The sequence below is a fragment of the Paracoccidioides brasiliensis genome, assembly GCF_000150735.1.
Source record: "Paracoccidioides brasiliensis Pb18 unplaced genomic scaffold supercont2.5, whole genome shotgun sequence".
In the NCBI taxonomy this organism is placed as follows: Eukaryota; Fungi; Ascomycota; class Eurotiomycetes; order Onygenales; family Ajellomycetaceae; genus Paracoccidioides; species Paracoccidioides brasiliensis.
Window position 1 is genome coordinate 422,409 of NW_011371362.1, and position 18,554 is coordinate 440,962.

At 36.5% G+C, this 18,554-nt stretch overlaps 3 protein-coding genes across 3 annotated transcripts; 2 read left to right on the plus strand and 1 right to left on the minus strand.

Annotated features, from left to right (window-relative positions):
* Positions 1 to 7,537: 7,537 nt before the first annotated feature.
* On the minus strand, positions 7,538 to 8,936 carry PADG_04598 (uncharacterized protein; the record flags this gene model as incomplete). Its single annotated transcript, XM_010762005.1, has 5 exons — positions 7,538 to 7,879; positions 7,968 to 8,226; positions 8,304 to 8,467; positions 8,545 to 8,729; positions 8,807 to 8,936. 5 exons carry the CDS (start codon positions 8,934 to 8,936, stop codon positions 7,538 to 7,540), a joined length of 1,080 nt encoding a protein of 359 aa, XP_010760307.1.
* Positions 8,937 to 9,268: 332 nt separating this feature from the next.
* PADG_11794 (uncharacterized protein) lies at positions 9,269 to 9,553 on the plus strand (the record flags this gene model as incomplete). The annotated part of the gene is made up of 1 exon (XM_010762215.1): positions 9,269 to 9,553. One exon carries the CDS (start codon positions 9,269 to 9,271, stop codon positions 9,551 to 9,553), a length of 285 nt encoding a protein of 94 aa, XP_010760517.1.
* Positions 9,554 to 9,582: 29 nt separating this feature from the next.
* On the plus strand, positions 9,583 to 9,995 carry PADG_11795 (uncharacterized protein; the record flags this gene model as incomplete). The annotated part of the gene is made up of 2 exons (XM_010762216.1): positions 9,583 to 9,727; positions 9,793 to 9,995. The coding sequence occupies 2 exons, from the start codon at positions 9,583 to 9,585 to the stop codon at positions 9,993 to 9,995; spliced, it is 348 nt and encodes a 115-aa protein (XP_010760518.1).
* Between the last annotated feature and the right edge of the window lie 8,559 nt (positions 9,996 to 18,554).

The window sequence follows — 18,554 nt, forward strand, 5'->3', positions numbered from 1 at the left end:
AACTGATCAGAATCAACAAATTTGCATACACAACATATACAATTCAATAACACACTCACTAGAAGCAGAAGACACACTATTGAACCTGCAAAAAGCACTGAATAGTGAATCAGAAGCTGAACACATTGTTCTAGAAGACTTCAACCTACACCATCTAATGTGGGAAGAATTCAGAACAAGGAAAACATTGAAGAGATCAGAGGTCTTGCTCAAGCTGATCACAAGCCACCAGCTGAGTCTACTTCTACTGGTGGGAGCCAGAACACATCAAGAAAGAGAAGAGTCATCAACACTAGATCTGATTCTGAGAACAAGTTGAATGCAAGAAAGAGTGGTATGCTGTGATCTAGCAGACACAGAGCTAGACCATGACTCAGACCATCTACCAGTAGCAACAATTCTGAACATATCAACAGTCAAAAGTGAACCTAGGAAAACAAGAATATGGCATAGAATGAAAGAAAAAGAGTTCAAAGAGAATGTTAAAAGAAATCTGTCAATGACAATAAAATCACAGAACAGAGCAGAAATCAATCACTATCTAAAAGACATAATCAAGACAGTCATCACAGCAATTGAAACACACTGCTCAAGCTCACACATCAGTTCTTGATCAATCTCAAACTGGACTCTGGAAATAAAAGAAGCTCAGATGAAAGTGAGACAGCTGTGAAGAATTCATCAGAAATCACAAACACAAAAGACTTGAAAAGAGTATAGAGAAGCAAGAAACTACAAGAAACACCTCATTCAAAAACTGCTTAGAAAAAATCACAGAGAAAAAGTTCAGAAAGTCACAGAATCTATGCAAGGCCTTTAAAAACTGGCAAAGTGAGCAAAAAATAGAGAGTATAGACCAGCACACACACTATCTCTACAATATGAACAAGACTTACTGGAAATGAAACTGGAGAAAAAGTATGACCTACTCAGCAAATCTTTCTTCCCACTCTCAGATATAGCAGAACTGGATGATATAATCAGAGCAGAGTACTCAGAATCAATTGCATGAACAGAAATTACAGTCATAGAAGTGCAGAAAACTATTCAAAAAGTAGTCACAAAGAAAGCACCAGGTTCAGATGAAATCCTGAACCTAGTTCTCAAGATACTAGAAGAAGAACTAGTGCCAGTTCTTACAGATCTGTTTAATGCCTGCATGAAACAAGGATACTGTTCAGATCACTTTCAAAGATTCATAACAGTAGCACTCAAAAAGCAAGAAAAGAAAAACTACATTCAGACTAAATCATATTGACCAGTGGCTCTACTCAACACAATGAGCAAACTACTCAAGAAGATCATTGTTAAAAGACTATCATATTGAGTGGAAAAGTATGAGCTACTTTCTGAATTACATCTGGAAGAGAGGAAAGATGTCTCAACTGAACATGCACTGCATTAATTACTGGAAAAGATAGAGACAGCACTTAAAGAGCAGATGACATCTAAGACAGTATCTGTACTATCATTGAATGCAATTGACATCTTTGACTATGTCTCACATCCAAGGCTTACTCACAATCTCAGAAAGAGAAAGATATCAATAGTTGTAGTGAAATGAATTGAAAACTTTCTAACAAACTGAAGAATCTCAATAAAACTATCAGAAGAAAGTTCAGAAGAGAGGAATGTCAAATCAGAAATATCACAAGAATCTTTCATGTCATCAATGCTTTATCTGTTCTTCAATGCAGATCTGATGAAAGAATGTCAAGATACAGAGAGCAACACAGCAGCTATAGACTGAATTGATGATATGAATATAGTGACCACAAGTGAATCAGCTGAAGTGAACTGCAGAACCCTGGAAAAGATACATGAGAGGTGTAACAAGAGGGAAAAAACTCATGGCTCAAGGTTCAACTCAATCAAATACAGTCTGATTCACCTTTCCTACAGATCTGAAGAACTCAATAATCATCAGATCATGACTATAAGAGGACACACTATAACTCTGAGCTGATGCTGCTGAATTCTGAAACTTATAATAGATGATCAGCTCAAGTGGAAGAATTATGTGGAAAAGTTGAAAGTCAGAACAATCAAAACATTAAAAGCTCTCATCAGTCTAGCAGAATCCACCTGAGGCACAGAATATAAAGGGCTAAGAAGCATATACAGAGCAATAATTCTACTGCAAATGACTTTTGCAGCATTGATGTGGTTCATGTCAATTGAGAGCACATCTAACTATAGAGCACTGCTAATAAACAAGCTGAAGGCTGTTCAAAGAAAAGCTGCTAAAATTATTACAGACTCATTCAAGACTGTCTCAGAATCAGCACTGAATATAGAGGCACATCTTCCACCACTTCAACTGTACATGGAGAAAATAACAGCAGAAACTTATCTGAGACTCAAAACAACATCTCAATGAAAAATTCTAAACAGAGTTCAGAAAGAGAAAACCTGAAGAGGATACTCACATGATTGGGAAAGCCTAACAAGAAAGTGGACACTGCTGGAAAGACATGAGTGCCACTGCTGAAAAACACTTGAAAGAGAAGATATTGACAATCTGGAAATTAGAAAGTCATTTATAGTGCTCTCTTGATGAACACCATCAGATATACACATTGAGAACAGAGAAGATATCAGAAAAAGCCAAGACAGATATCAACAAGAAACAGGAACAAAGCTGAGGATATACACAGACAGAAGTGCAATCAACAAGGTAGATGCCTCAGTAGTGCTAGAGAATCTTAACTTCACAGAAAAGATATACTTGAGAAGTGCAACCAGGACCACAGTTTATCTGGCAGAGCTCAAGAGGATTCAAACAGCTTTATTCATGGCAGAAATACTACAGACAAATGCAGTCATCTTCTCAGATAGCCAAGCAGCAATTCAAGCAATTCAAGACCCTCAGATCAACAGACAACAAATAATGAAGTGAATAGTAGACATTTGAAACCAACTTCAAGAAAACAACATCCAGGTCAAGATCAGATGAATATCAGCACATGAAGACATCTCAGAAAACAAAAAAGCAGATATTGCAGCCAAGAAGGCTACTGAATGAAGACTGATTACAAACATCAGAGATTGCAAGGTGCAGAAGAACACAGATCAAACTGCATCACAATTTAACATTTGAACACCACTGAAGCTTCTCAAAACTAGACTCAGGATTCAAATGGAAGTGAAATGGAAAGAGACCTGGAAACAAGAGAAATGAGAATGTGATCTCTTCAGAATAGCTGAGGAACCCAGTGAGAAAATATCAAAGCTTCATACAAAACTGACCTGACCACTATCAAGTGTTCTAACCCAGCTATGCACAGTCAACATCAGACTACAACAATTTCTATTCTCAAGAAAAGCTTCAGAAGTTGAGGACAAAAGATGCAAATGTGGACAAGAGAATCAAACAATTTTGCATGTTTTACTAAACTGCAACAGACATGTTAGCCTTCACAATGAACTTTGAAATGAAGAAAGAACTACAGACCTTCAAAAAATACTTATGGATTCAGACATGGCAGCCCAGGCCATCAACTTCATGCTTAAAACTAAGCTTCTTGGGCAATTTAGAAGTGTACAGAGTTAAACTGTCAAGTAATGAGTTTTTAATTATTTCAGATGCTCAACAGCTCTCATCACAGCAATGCATACAGATAAGATAAGAATTGTACAACAGACACAAGAAAAAATCTAACTAATAACATGTTTCTTTCTTTCTACTATTTTTCTATGTCAAATTTTCAATTCTTTTATAACTGCCTGCATGTGATTTAAACAAAATCTTGTAATTAGTGACTGCATTGGTTGTTTTGCTTATATTTTGAGTAGTTGGACAGATTAAGACTAGCTTATTCCTGCATAGCAGTCTTTGAGGCAGCTGGGTCAGTGTATGAAGTAATCAAATCAAATCAATAATCAATAAGTGAATGAATCATATAAGTGAATGAACTACTTCTCACTCTTCATACAATGAGAATTGCTCTGCATCAAAAATGTCAATCACACAAAGAAATAAAGCCTCTACTCAGGAAGAAAGGCTTCTTTTAGCCATTCAAGCACTTAAAAATGATCAAATTTCAAGTGTATGAGCTGCAGCAAAGCTATATGAAGTCTCTTATACAACTTTAACTCATTGCATACATGGTCATATAGCATGTGTTGACACATCTTCAAAGAACTGAAAACTTAGTCTTACAGAGAAAGAATCTCTTGTTCAATGAATTCTGGTCATGGATGAGTGAAATCAGCCTCTCTGAGTTGCAGCTATATGAGAAATTGCCAATTTTCTTGTCAGTCAAAGATTCAACCCCCCACCTACAGTGGGTGAATGCTGGGTACAAAACTTTGTCAAGCATCATGATGAGTTGAAATTCAAGTTCTCACACAAGTATGATCATCAGTAAGCTCTATGTGAGGATTCTGAGATTATTCATGAGTGATTTAGACTTGTACAAAACACTATTGTGAAGTATGAGATTCTGAAAGATAATATCTACAACTTTGATGAGACAGAGTTTCAGATGAGTGTAATTGAAACTGTCAGAATGATGACTGAATCTGAAAAAGCTGAGAATTCCAAGCTTGTACAGTCTGAAAATCAGAAATGAGTGACTGTTATTGATGAAGTCAATGCAACTGACTGAGCCTTGCATATAATTGTTAGGCTCAGCGTCCGACCGAGCCCGACCGAAGGCCGGTGCCCGGTTAGACTCGACGTCGGATTAAGCTCGGCGCCCGATTAGGCCTAATCCATATCACGTGACCACACGACCATGCAGGTGGTTATAATCCACGCAGGCCCCAGCACCCCCTTTCATCCCATCAAGCTTAGTATTTCGTTATATAGCAGTTAGCAACGCAGAGAGTCTTTCTTCTTATGCAGCTCGCATTCGCTCCCTAACAATAATGATTATTCTCAAAAAAAAAATGCATCAATTCTGCTGATATGAGACAGAAGAGCTACCATGCAACTGAGTGATTGAAGTCAGTGAGAATGACTGAATCACTGACCAGCTGGGCTTGTACTGACTGAAAGAGATGTTCAACAAAAAGACTCTACTCTGTACAAAAAGCAGATATCAACTGTTGATTCTAGACTATATCTTAGCTGAATTTGATCAATTTTGCACTAAGAATCAGATCATTGCCCTCTACTTGCTGTCACATTCCTCCCATCTTCTTCAGTCATTAGATGTTGGCTGCTTCTCACCTCTGAAAACTGTGTACAGATGACAGATGGAAAATCAGATGCAGCTTAAAATCAATCATATTGACAACAAGAAGTTTCTAAGTCTTTATCCTGCAGCTTAGATGCAGACTCTGACTGAGAGCAACATCAAGAGCAGCTTTAGAGCTGCTGGACTGGTTCTGTACAATTCTGAGCAGATTCTCTCACAGCTTAATATCATGATGCATATCCTCATCCTCTCAGAGACATTTCACAGCTCTCAGGCCTTCTGGGTGACAGCCACATCACATAATGTATATCAATTGAAGCAGCAGGCTGAGAAATTTAAAGAATATATCAAGTACTGTACATAGAGCTCACTCAGTTCAATCAATCATGTCTTAAGTCAGCTGGTCAAGGAATGTCAAATGACAATGCACAGTGTTGCTATTCTAGCAGTTGAAAACAGAGAGCTAAGAGCTTAAAATGCCAAATAAAAGAGAAAGTGAAAAAGAGGCTGTACATATGTAGCTCAAGAGAGTGCTTTGAGAGTTGAAGAAGGCTTGAATTGTGTATGAAGAGTCAATGAATGAGAGCAGAAAGTGATTGAGACTGTTGAGTTGCAATCACAAAAACATGCAGCATCACAGTGTAGTGTCTATGAGATTATTGAGCATACTGTCTATACATGCTCTAAGTGTATAGAAAATAATTTATAATGTAATTTGCTAGTTTTTCTTTATAGTTGAGACTTTGAAGACATTCTCATTATACAGAGAGTGGGAAGTGATTCACTCACTTATATGATTCACTCACTTATTGATTACAATAAGATAAGCATTTCAACCATCAAACCACTTGAGTGAACACTCAAATCAAAATATCTCAATATATAGATTTTAACACTCAATATCTATGCTCAACAATGGCTAATTAAAATAAATTAAATATCACTAGAATGAGGACATCTTATTCTTGTATGTCTGAGAGAACTACAATTACTATATTTTTATAGAGCTCATAAGCATGATATAAAGACAGAACAATCATCATATATAAAGATAAGATAATATGAATATTTTTAGAGAAGTAATGACAGTGTTGCAGAAAGACAATTTCTATGATATAGAAGAAAGTAGTATCAAAAAAATATTTTTGATAAAATTTCATAATTATAATAATTATCTCTTTAATTTAGAGCTCTATTCTGATACTTTTAGAATTTTCTATTTGAGTAATGATCTTTGTTATGTAGTAATACCAGCTGCTCACAATCATTTATATAATATAAGTAAAGAATTTAAAGATATATTATGAATCTTATCACTTAATCAATTAAATAAATTCTTTTTTTGTTAATCAAACTTCTTAGCTTTAACAAAGTAAGTTTAGCTTCTAAATCTCTTAATATAGATATATAACAGTACTAATAAATATAATACAGTCTTTTCTTCTATAAAAATTATATTTATTATTCTTAAATAGAAAATCAATAACTAACTAATTAAATAATAATAATATTTAAAAGTATTAACATTATTTTTAAAATAAAAAAAACGAACTATATATTTAATCAAAAATAAGAATTTAAAAAGTTAAATTATATTAAAATATAAAAATAAATAAAAAAAGTTTTTTAATAACAAAATAATAATAAAATAGAGTAAAATAAAATGTTTAATATATAATTAAATCATTTTTTAATATTTTATATTTACTGATTAAAAATTAATAAAAAAATTATAAATTAAAGTATTTAAAATTAAATATAATTTTTACCATTAAATAATAAATAAAATTATTAATAAAAATTTAGTAATTAAGTTCAAAAGTAGTAAAAAAATAATCAAATAATAAAAAAACATTAAGAAAAAAGTAAATAGTAGATTTTTATATAAAATAAAAGATCAAATAAAATATATATAAAAGAAACTAATATAGGCATAAATAGTAAAAAACTTAATCAATAATAGAAAAAAATATACAGAAGAATATATTCATAAATGCTCATCTTATTGATTGCAGAATAATATAAACAAAGAATAATGAGAGAAAAAAAAGATATCAAATAAAGTCAGCAAAACATCATATATTTTAAAGCCTATAGGTAAGGTATCAGTCAGTGTCAGTTGCCAAATTCTCAATACTATCTTGAACTTAAAAGACAATTAAAAAAAGAATAGAAAAAAAAAGAAGAGAGAAAAAAGAAAAAAGAAAAAAAATCTTAGCCATCAAAAGGAAACGAAAAGGAGATGAGACAGGGTGCGTGGAGAAATCCCGGGAGCGGTGGAGGGGGGTGTCAGACTTAATGTGATAATAGCAGACTCTATTCGGTATCACGGCAAAATAAATTGTCTCCTACTAGGAGCTCCGTTGCAGTTTCATTTCTAGCACTGTTGGCACCTACAGAATCAGGTTGTTGAGGTTCTTCTGGATAATCATGTCCTGCACTGAATCCATCGTGGCCTTTAATAGGGTGGTATCAGTAGCATTTGTGTAGTGGATGTAGATCTCCCGTTCAGGGACGCGGGTGATGCCGCGAAATCGGTCAGAGAAATACTTAGCAGCCGCATCATAATCGCCGTCTGCGCCATGGTAATCCGGGAAGAATTTAGACACTGGGGATATAGAGACCTTATCCTTGAAGAGGTCGATTTTATTGAGAAATAGAATCACCGGTTTCCGTTTGAACCACTCCCCGTTTACCAGAGATTCGAATAGCATCATGGCTTCATGCATTTGATTCTGTCAACAACATAATTATATGTAAGCCATGCTAAGGTTTTCCATTTATTTATACATTTTGTTAAAAGGGGGGGAATTTCGAACTTACTGCATTTTGATCCTCAACAAGGCATTGATCATAACCTGACAGAGCAACCATAAATAGAAGACACTGCACCCCCTCGAAACAATGAATCCACTTCTTACGCTCCGATCGTTGCCCGCCAACGTCCATCATTCGGAAATTTATTTGTCCCAATTCAAATAAGGTTTCTGTGATGCCTGTGGTACGAAGTCGGGAATGAAGCATGTCTTGATTGTTGGGTAACCACCCAGGGGTAAAGACGCGGTTGAGAGATTTGAAATAGCTGTGTTGTATGTCAATTGATATATCTCCCGAAATATCCATGATATCAAAAAAAAAAAAAAAAAAGGAAATCCGTACTACTGAAGATTATCATGAAGTGCAAATTCGTGTCCTCGTAAAACAGCTTTCTGTACGCCCCTATCTAGCCACATTCCACTCATTGCATCTTTGACGGCGAGATCACTAAAAGCTTCGTTTGTGTCCACGTCCGGCTCTGTCTGGTCTAATAGCTTGGCTAGTGGCTTTACGGCATTTATATAAGCAAAACCTCCAGAGTCGTCGGTATTTAGCAGCAGGAATCAAGGTCGAAATTTCGTACCTTTGTCTTTTCAAACTCAAATTCAATATTTTCCGTCTGCATAATATCGAGGAGAATCTTGAATGCAACAACCATGTTGGAGTAGATGACCGCGCGGTTTTGGTATCGTTCGTCTTCGGGGAAGCCACCCGCATGGATAATTCGCATTTGTTTAATTATTGTTGATTTTCCAGACTCTCCAGCACCTAAGAATAAATATTAAAACAAGTAAATTCCAGTGATGATCATTACCCGAGTTGCAGATTTAGATTTAGTGACGTACCAAGCAAAAGAATCTTCACCGTTCGATCCTGAACCTTCTTGTCCATACGGATCATCTTGTCGATCGCAGCTGTGTGTCTAGCTGCAATCTTATCCGTCGGATCCACTGGTTGAGAACTTGCGCAACCCATGATTAAGAAATGAAATTGGAACCTTTTTGTCGTGAGAATGAATCATTAGTTGAGATGATAAAATGAATAAGAATCAGGCTTAATCCGAGATCACCCAGAGAATGGCTTGAGAGAAAAATGGTTTTGAAGTGATATCAAATTTGTACCATGCCCCGCGCTATGAGATTGTAGACCTCCATGGTTGCCGTAGAACCCAAAATTATAGGGGATGAGACGTAAAGGGGAAGGGCCAAAAACATTGACAACTTGAATATAGTCTTGCATAGAGCATACATACCAATTAATCGAATCTGCTAAAATGCACAATCAATTCCTATCAGAACTCAATCAGCATGCAAGTTAAACATGAACCAGCGCATGAGCATGGAGATGAGACCATCATTCTGAACTTTTGCCTCATAGTTAAGCGGGGAAGTCGACAAATGGCTCCACATACCGGACCGGAACAGCAAATAAGGTTGCGTGAAGATATCGGGGACGACAATGGTGCAGAAACCGAGCGTGGCACAAGAGCTACGGCTTCTTATGTTGGCGGTTGTGCCGTCGGTGCGACAGTAACAGGCTTCCTCCCACAGCTTCAGACACTCTCAAAAAATCCTAAACAAAATATAAAATAAAATAAAAAAACACCACACGAGAGGGTGAAATGGCTCGGAGCACCCCGAGAAAAGGAGAACTCTTAAATGCCTCAGAGTTTGGGCTAGAATCTGCTCTGTGCTGTTGTATTTCTGCGCGAAGTGGGCACCGGAAATCAGAGCTCGTTGTGAAGAGAGAAAGGTTTGAAGCCTTTGGTGTGTTCAAAATATTAGTGAGAGGAGTTTTTGGATTTAGGTATGTAAGTTCTACTGTCGATTAGGGCCGGTTAACGGTTTGTATCAACGAGTTTATTTTTCCGCTGAATCATTGGGATATGCGGTTGCTAGGGAGGTTTGCGTGAGGTCAAGGAGGCATCTGAAGCAACTTTTTAGAGAACGGAAAGCATATGGCTGGCTTATCTGGCTGAGTCCTGCGAACGAGGAGCAGACACCCAGTCAGGTAACAAGGCATACAAAGGAGTGAATTGGAACAGTGTTGTTGTTGTTGCTTCTGCTGCTGCTGCTGTTGGAAAGATGAGTACAGCATGACAGCCGGCAAAGGCGTGAGCTGGTCGTTGTTAGTGATTTACTTATTTTTCCTCAATAGCGTCAAAGCCAGTTGGATGGAGTGCGCAGGAATCCTGTAGTGGACTCCGCTATGTTTTAGTTGCAGCTAGACTCTTGAAGCTGGCCCGCTGACGGAAAATTGACATGTTCCCCTACCGGAGACTAAGAAGAGAGCAATATCAGAGCATATTATTACCTACGGCTGTGGTGCTGCTGCAGGATCGATCTCGGTTTTCCTATATCCATTCCTCCACGCATACGTTCTTGTCTCGCTCATGTTTCTCTACGCCGACTGCTGTATCTTCTCTATAGAACGCCGACATCCCGACATTCGGACTCGATCTTTCAAATCCCTGTGAAGGAAGTGGTTGCTGACCAGAATCATGCGAAACAGTGTTAACTAATGCTCCATGGTATGTAGTATGGTAATTACCGAACCTTGTGTGTTAATAATTCGATGGCAGACGGTTAAAGTTCGCCATCAAGCCACCTTCCAGTGGCATCCAGTGCGTCAACACCGCCAGTTCGGGGAACAATTGGTTAAACGGATTAGCTGCATTAGCTTCACGGCCCGCTAAACCAGCCCTGGAATTCGTCCAGAAAACTGTTGCAAGACTAGCGAGGGATCGACTGGGATGCCGGGCGACGAAATTACTTCCAAGAAATAAATAAGCACCCACCAACCAGTCACAGGTATGACGCTTGAATTACCCGATGATACGACCATGTTGCTAGAAGAATGCTGACCGGCTTGCTTTTGGTTGCCATGTGGTTATCTTTAAGATCCAGCCCCGATATTATGCGTTTCACACAGTGCCAGGCATGTTGATGAGATATCGATAGCGGGAGATTCTCTGTGTGGCCTGCAGGAGAAGAGAAGGGACATGGGAATTGTTCCGTTGCAACGTAGCTCGAGTCCTTCCCCTCTGTTCAGTGTGTTGTCCGATGAAGAATTGTCTATAGATATGCATGGAATTTTCTTGCCTGAATTCATTGCAAAGCATAATGGCATTTAATATAGTTATGGGTCTCGTTGTTTTCTTCGCACTTTTCAAATGCCACGGGACATGCGCTGGTAATAATTTTATTGCCCGTGGACCTTTGCTTTTGAACTAAACGCTCCCTTGCAGATCCCGTTTGCACTCATTGACTTTGTTCTTTAAATGGTCACAAGAAGAAATATCCGGAACACAATGACCAAAGTTAGTTAATTATTAGTTAACTAACTATAACTAGTTAGTTAATGTATTTCCCAAGTGAGCACAACTCTCAAGTGAGTGCAACACCAAATCACCAGAGCTCAGCTTATTAGATTTTAATTCAAATTATCTCAATGCTACAACACTCAATTAAATTAAATTAAATTAAATTACACACAGTTGAGAACATCTTAATCTTGTATGCTTAAGAATATTACAATTGCTGCAATGTTGTAGAGCTCATCAGCATGAAGCAAATGCAAGTAGTAAGAACTCAATAAGATTGAATAATTGACTGTTCAACAGATGCTGCAGATGATGCAGATGATGCAGATAAAGCTAGAAGAATTTGAACTTCTTTACTAGTTAAATCTTCTATTTTTTGTTAAATTTGATGTCTAGATCTCTTGCATTTTTACTTCTCTATCTTATTTATATTGAATATATTCTGATATTACTCCTTCATAAATAGTAATACTGATCATTCTTATATTCACAGATTTTAATAATTTGATCAAAGCTTTTGCTCTGCTGTAGCACTCACTACTAGTAATATTTTTAGCAATGATATAAACTTTTATAGCAAGTTCAATCTTATCAAAGTTATATATATCTTTTAATAAAATCTCATACTTAGCAATTATATTTCTCAAGATTTTAAATCAATCACATATAATTTACTAATCTTTATGCTTGATCTATTTCATGATTATAGTATCTGAAATAGCAACTTTGAAGCTTTAGACAGTGTGTCACTATATTTAACACTTAGTTCTTGCCAATGCAAAGAGGAAGAGTAGTGAAGATGATTAAATTCTATATAGTAAAAAGATAATTAACTGTATTCTCAATCAATGCTGACTGTGAGAAAAATTTTTATTTAATCTAATTCAACACTTATTCAATTATCTTATCTTCTTCAGCAAAAGATAACTTATATAAATTTGTATATAAATTCATTCTTGATTGCTGGTTATTTAATTGATAAATTAAAGTAAAATAAAAGATATTAAATAAACAAATAGTTTTATGAATTAAAGTAATTTCTTGATTTTTAAAAGCTTTTACTGTGAGTTCAAATCTTCTCTCTTTTTTTAGAGAATCTGAAGCATTTTTATTGTGAATTAGTGGTATAATTGCACATTGAAGTAGAAGAGTAGTTAAATTAAAAGATATTTTGAATTGATGTTGCACTTGCTTGGGTGTGTGCACTCACTTGGGAAATATATTAACTAATAACTAGCAGACAAACATCCTTAAACTCCAAAAACGAAGCCATAATATGATTCCACTCAAACGCGCTGACAGATTTTGCATTTCTCCTGGGTTCTTTCACGTCTTCACTGTTACGTAGGATTTTCAGGGGAGATTTCTTCGGCGCCTGACGCTGCTCCCGCCCGAGTTCAGCGTTTCAGGAGCGCAGTGACTGCAGGTTTGTGCAGGTTTGTGGAGTGGTCTGCGAAATGTTGCCCACATGGACTTCATGCCTGATATGCTCTTCTATGAAAGTTTTGGCTAAAAATGTACCACGACATGTGGCAATCCCCGAGATCCCCAGAGCAGTCAATGGTTCTGGGCCCGTTTGACCTGTCCTTGAATCAAAGATTCTTCTATTATTATTATTATTATTATTATTATTATTATTATTATTATTATTTTTCAGATATCGGCTTTTTGGACAGCTTGGTATACAGACAGCAGAACGGGAGGTGAGTGCTGACAGAGTTTTTAAACAGTCAAAAAAATTGCCAAAAATTTAAATTTAAATTAAATTAATATTAAAAAATTAAAAAAGCGACGAAAAATAAAGAAATCTAACAACCATTGGCATGTGTTGGCATTGGTTCAACAACTTTGTCAAAACTCAACTTCCAAGGTTCTTCTTGATTTCACTAACAGACCTGCAAAATGCATCTGAGCTCTAGTTACAATAATTTCCCTTCTGCCCTCTCTACATATTTTTTTACTGAGCAACAGCGGTTCCACCATACTTTCAAATTTTCCGATCGAATAAGCGGATTTGAGGGATTATTAGAATTCTTCTTATCACCGCGAACAAACAACCCTCGACTCACAATCACATGTATGATATACGTGCAGTATATCGATCTCTTAAGGTTAAGGACTCAATGCAGCTCATGGGTTTAAAAGATAATGAAAACCTTTCTGTGCTTTTATAGGCTATGAAAACTTGTGTGGACCGGAGGTTTCGGACAAGGGTAATTACAGCACGGCATCCCTCGATCTCAAATCGTATCAATCGTATCAATCACATGTATAAATCCCAGCACCCCAGCCTTGTCTTCCGCTTCCATCTTTGACACCATTATTACTCAAAATAAATAGGCACAGGTCGAAAAGAAGCAAACGGGCTGTAGCGCTGAGCTACTTGGAAACCAACTGGCTTTCTTCCTGAGTTTTCCATCCTTCATTATTCCTAACGTAATCCACACATCAAAGCGACTCACCATAAATAACTAAATAGATTTCAACTCAAATATCTATGCTCAACCAACACCTAAATTAAATTTGAATTAAATTGTACTAGGATTAGGATATCTTGTTCTTCTATGCATGTGAGAACCATAGTTACTAAACTATGATAAAGCTTGTGAGTATGGTGTTGAAACTAAAGATAAACATTTTATACATTGAATGACAGATAGTTCAACTATCTCAGTAGATGAAATAATAAGATTAAAAGTTTCTTTTTTTGTTAAATCTTTTTTATTTTAAATTTTATATGATAGTTTTTTTTACTTTTTTTATTAAAGTATATTTAATATTATTTTATTAAAATAATAATTTTAATAATTTCATATTTAAAAGCTTTAATAATTTTTAATTAAAAATTTTTATTAAATTATATAAAAACTTTTAAATATTTATTTTATATATACTTTTAATTTTTTATTTATTTATATAATTAATTAAAATTTTAGTAAATATAAAACTTAAAAAATAATTTAAAGTTATTATAAATATTTTAAGATTTAAAAACTTTTATTTATATAATAAAATATATAATTAAAAATTAAACTTTTAATAATAAAATTAAATAATATTTATTATTAAAACTATAAAAAATTGAGATATATATAATAAAAAATAACTTTATTTTTATTATAAATTTAATTAAATTTAAGATCTAATAACTACTATAATTACTTAAAGTAAAAATAAATAAATATTAATTTTATTATATATTTCTAATAAAATATTAATTAAAAAGTTTAATTTTTAGTTTATTAAATTAATAAAATTTTCAAATTCTTAATTAATATATATAGATTTTTATATAAAAAGCTTTTATAAACTACTTTTTTACTTAGTAATATATAAGAAATTAAAACTATTATATAAAATTATAACTTTTTTTATAAAAAAATTTCTTTCTTTTATTTTAAAAATTTTAAGTTTTTCCTCTATCTCTTTAAAGTTTTTTGAATTTTTACTCTGTATTAGTGGATTCTCATACATTGAATGGATGAGTTAGACTGATGGAGAATTTTTGAATTAGAGGAGTTACTTGGTGGTTATGGTAAACCCGCATGAGTTAATCTCTTTGAATATCCAAACTCCTCTCATGATTGACAACATTATGAGCACAAGGGAACTTTTCTAAACTCAATAGTGATCCAACATACCTTCTCTACACAAAATCATAGATTCCTCACCCCTTGCAGAAATGCATGCAAACAAACACGCCTCTGCTCTGATCGCTTATTGGTGAACAAATAGTTACTCCGTACAGCTTTCATCTGTTGCCAATTGAGCATAAAGCAGATCGGCCTTGAGATAGAGGCAAGGGGCTGTATCTCACTCCGTCATGTCTTGTTGTGAGTTTTCTTTCATTTTTAAAGCTCCCCTGGCAACATACACAGAAATGTGTCAGCATGCTATCTTCTGTTGGGCGCTGGCACGGATGAGCCGTTGCGCTGAGCGCCCGCCCAACACGTGATCAGACGTATGCAGATTGGCTAGCGCTCCTCATAGATTAACCAACCCATCCTACATATCTAGTTAGTTATTCGTATTTCGGCTTCCACGTGCATTGCTAGCTCGGTTCTTGTGTCTGGGGGAAAGATCACGGTGCAATGATTCTCAAAAAATACACATTCCGTTAGGATCCTCTCTAACCCGCCTCTGCCTCTCTTTGAGGCGTCACTACTCTCTGCTGTTGCGTTCTATATGGCTCTTATTGCTATTTTGCGGGTGATGGCATAAATGGCCGTATTATTTATTCTAAGGGAGTTTATGGCGATGAAGGTTCTTTTTCTCGGTTCCATTTAGTAATACGTTTCCTCGGACTCTTTAACGCTATTTTCTTACATACATGGTCAGCTTCCATCATCCATGGATGTCATTCTCGATGAGAAAGACTTTTAGGACATCAGATTTGGTCATTTAGAAGGTATCCTGGAACGTTCTATGATGAGTTTGCATCTCTGCCTTGTATGCTACCCTCCTGGCATGTTTTGCCTTGGTAGCACTTGCATTCATATTCATGATATTCGCCCAAGTCCTCAAGATAACGTTTCGAATTTCTTCCACGAATGTTCAGTAATATGAATGATTGCAAGGAGAGTCTGTTTGGAATCTAGCTCGTGGCAGCTACATATTCATTGGAACTCGACTCTATCAAATCGATCGAGAATCAAAAGTCCACAGAATCGACCGCTCATCTCAAGGATTGTGGCTTTTTGAGCATCTTTGATCGCTTCTTTCATTATGGCTTTACTCCAAATATGTTTCCAGACTCTTTTACCTCTTTCACAGACGGGGGTGGAGCTGATTTGATAGGACATGATCTCAGAGAGAAGCACATGAAGCTCCTTCATCCTTTCTCATTGTCACCCATCCGAAGAAGGAACATCCCGAAGATGAGTAAGGCGTTCATGTTTACGTGAGTGAATATGCTTCTATAAACATTTCATCATTCAATTCAGCGATATTGCTAACTGGTGTATATAGAAAGCAAAAGTTTCTTTTCCTGCTGGTTCATTCAAATCTGTACTCTGCCGCCCGAACACAAATAATGAGAATCTATCTTGCTTTCTTGAACTAGAGTGAGACTGTTGAATCGACAGTCCTCTTTAATTAACTGGGACTTCCATCTAGTGAGGGTTGTCGCTCGGGGGCTACAGAAACTACTCCCCTTATAATAGAGAACTGGGCCTCACATTACCTACTGCCCTTTGGTCAGGTTTATGCAGTGAGCTTGTTTTCAAGCTCCTCTACCAAGTTCGACATTAAGGGAAGAGAATTCATGGATCAATGACTCACCACAGTATGCGGATAGAGCTGCTTCGTATCTTTGCGCGCACTTAAGTGTACCTTTACGACTGGAAAATTGTTTGAATGGATATATGATGGTCTATGCTGGAGCTTGAAATTAATAAATCTACCTTTGATAGAGGAGCCATGTGTAGCTCAAATGAAAAGGAATTCTGTGGAGTTGCCGATATGAATCCCTCGCTTGTCTCTACTTTTTCGAAGATATCATTTGCGGCCTTAACATTTCTAGAGAGCAACTCATTGATATCCTCATTTAACGATTTCAGAACAGAACAACATTGTCGGCATGGTCAGGCATACATCTGAAACATTGTGCAACCCAGTGCCGTTCACAGACAACTGTAACGATTGATAGCTACAACACTCACTCTGGTGATCTATTCCACAGTTCATGCCAACAGTTCTGTTAAAAGCGGCATTTGATTTTCCATTTCTTTCCTGGATGTTTATGATACGCTAAGCTATTCACACCAAGATGTCACATTTATCCTTAAAATAATCTAACACAGAGGCAAAGGAGAGATCGACAGGCCAAAAATCTCCAGAAACCCTCCCTTCCATTCTACTCCCATTAGCAAAAGATATTTCAAAGGTGCGATCCTCTCATATGTCCACGCACATGTCTCTACATATATCTTACGGTTGCCCGCATTGAATTGGCCTTTTTTTACATTCAATGAATGAATTTCTCTCGTCGAAGGAGAATCAAATACACTCAAGGATTCTAGCCTAAGCTAATATCACATTACTGAACTATCCCGGGCCGCTTTCACGATGACAAGAACAACAATCACCCAGGGCCTGGGATTCAGCTGGGGTCTATAGTTGCTAACGTTTGAATACCTTTTTGGCTCAGTGGTGATCGTATAACGGTCCATATTCCAAAAAAGACTTGTCGAAATAATAAACTGCCCATGCCCTTTGGGATCTTTCTCTGGTTGAAGATTTGCGACTCCTTTTCTGCCCGCTTTGGAGACGTGCAGCAAACTTCCATATATTCACCTCGACAAAACTGTTGATTAAACTCTAAGAATGCAATTGCATCTCCTCAGTTGCTACCTCAAAACCTTCGATATTTCATTTCTCGCCTTTTCCCTATTCCACTATCGGATTCCTTCAGGTGCATCTGATTAATAGAAGCTTCTCTATGATGCAGGGTAACGCCTAGCTCCATGTTTATCTTATTATAAAGCTGCATGGAGTGTCTAATCAAATTGCGGGTTCTGGTACCTAATTAGGAACGACTGGCGGAGGGATGTTTATACAATACAATTATTCAGGGATTTGGCAATTCTGAGCTTATCCTGTACTGGATATATAGTAAAACGTGCACTCCTCAATCTATCTTCTTATCGTATTGTAAAGCGACATAAAAAATTTGGGCTTCTCCGTGCTATCCAATCGGTTCGGTCGGTGTGAGTTGATTAGTTGGCTGGTTATTGTGAGCGGGTGCCGTAACTAACAACCAAGTCATGATTCTACGGCTTTCCCGCCCGATGAATCTCCTTATTACGGACATGAGAAAAGAACCACCAGCAGTGGGGTGGAAAATAGCTGTTTTCAGCAGCAGATTTTGCTTCAATTCAATTTGAAGTAGATCAATTAACTAATGCTCACGAACCATGAATCAACGATTACCCTTCCATGGGACGCGCTGAACCCAGGAACCAGAAGGCAGAACAGTCATTGGAAACATTTTACTCATGTTGCCTGTCCAGTATAACTATTAGAGAGATATGGACTTAATCCGTCTGCTCAGTGTTACGACCTGAAGAAATGTGGAGGGAACAATGGTAAGTCCAACCGGAGTCAAATCGGAATTCCAGTTCCTTAAACATGAATACTGAAATGTTGCCATTCACTGTCTTCCCCGAATAGCTCATTTATTTGAAGAACGTTTCAGGGCCATCACTTTCAGCTCTCGGTCGAAGCGTGTATTCGGACCTGATCATGATGATTTCAAATCTGCGCTCTCCGCC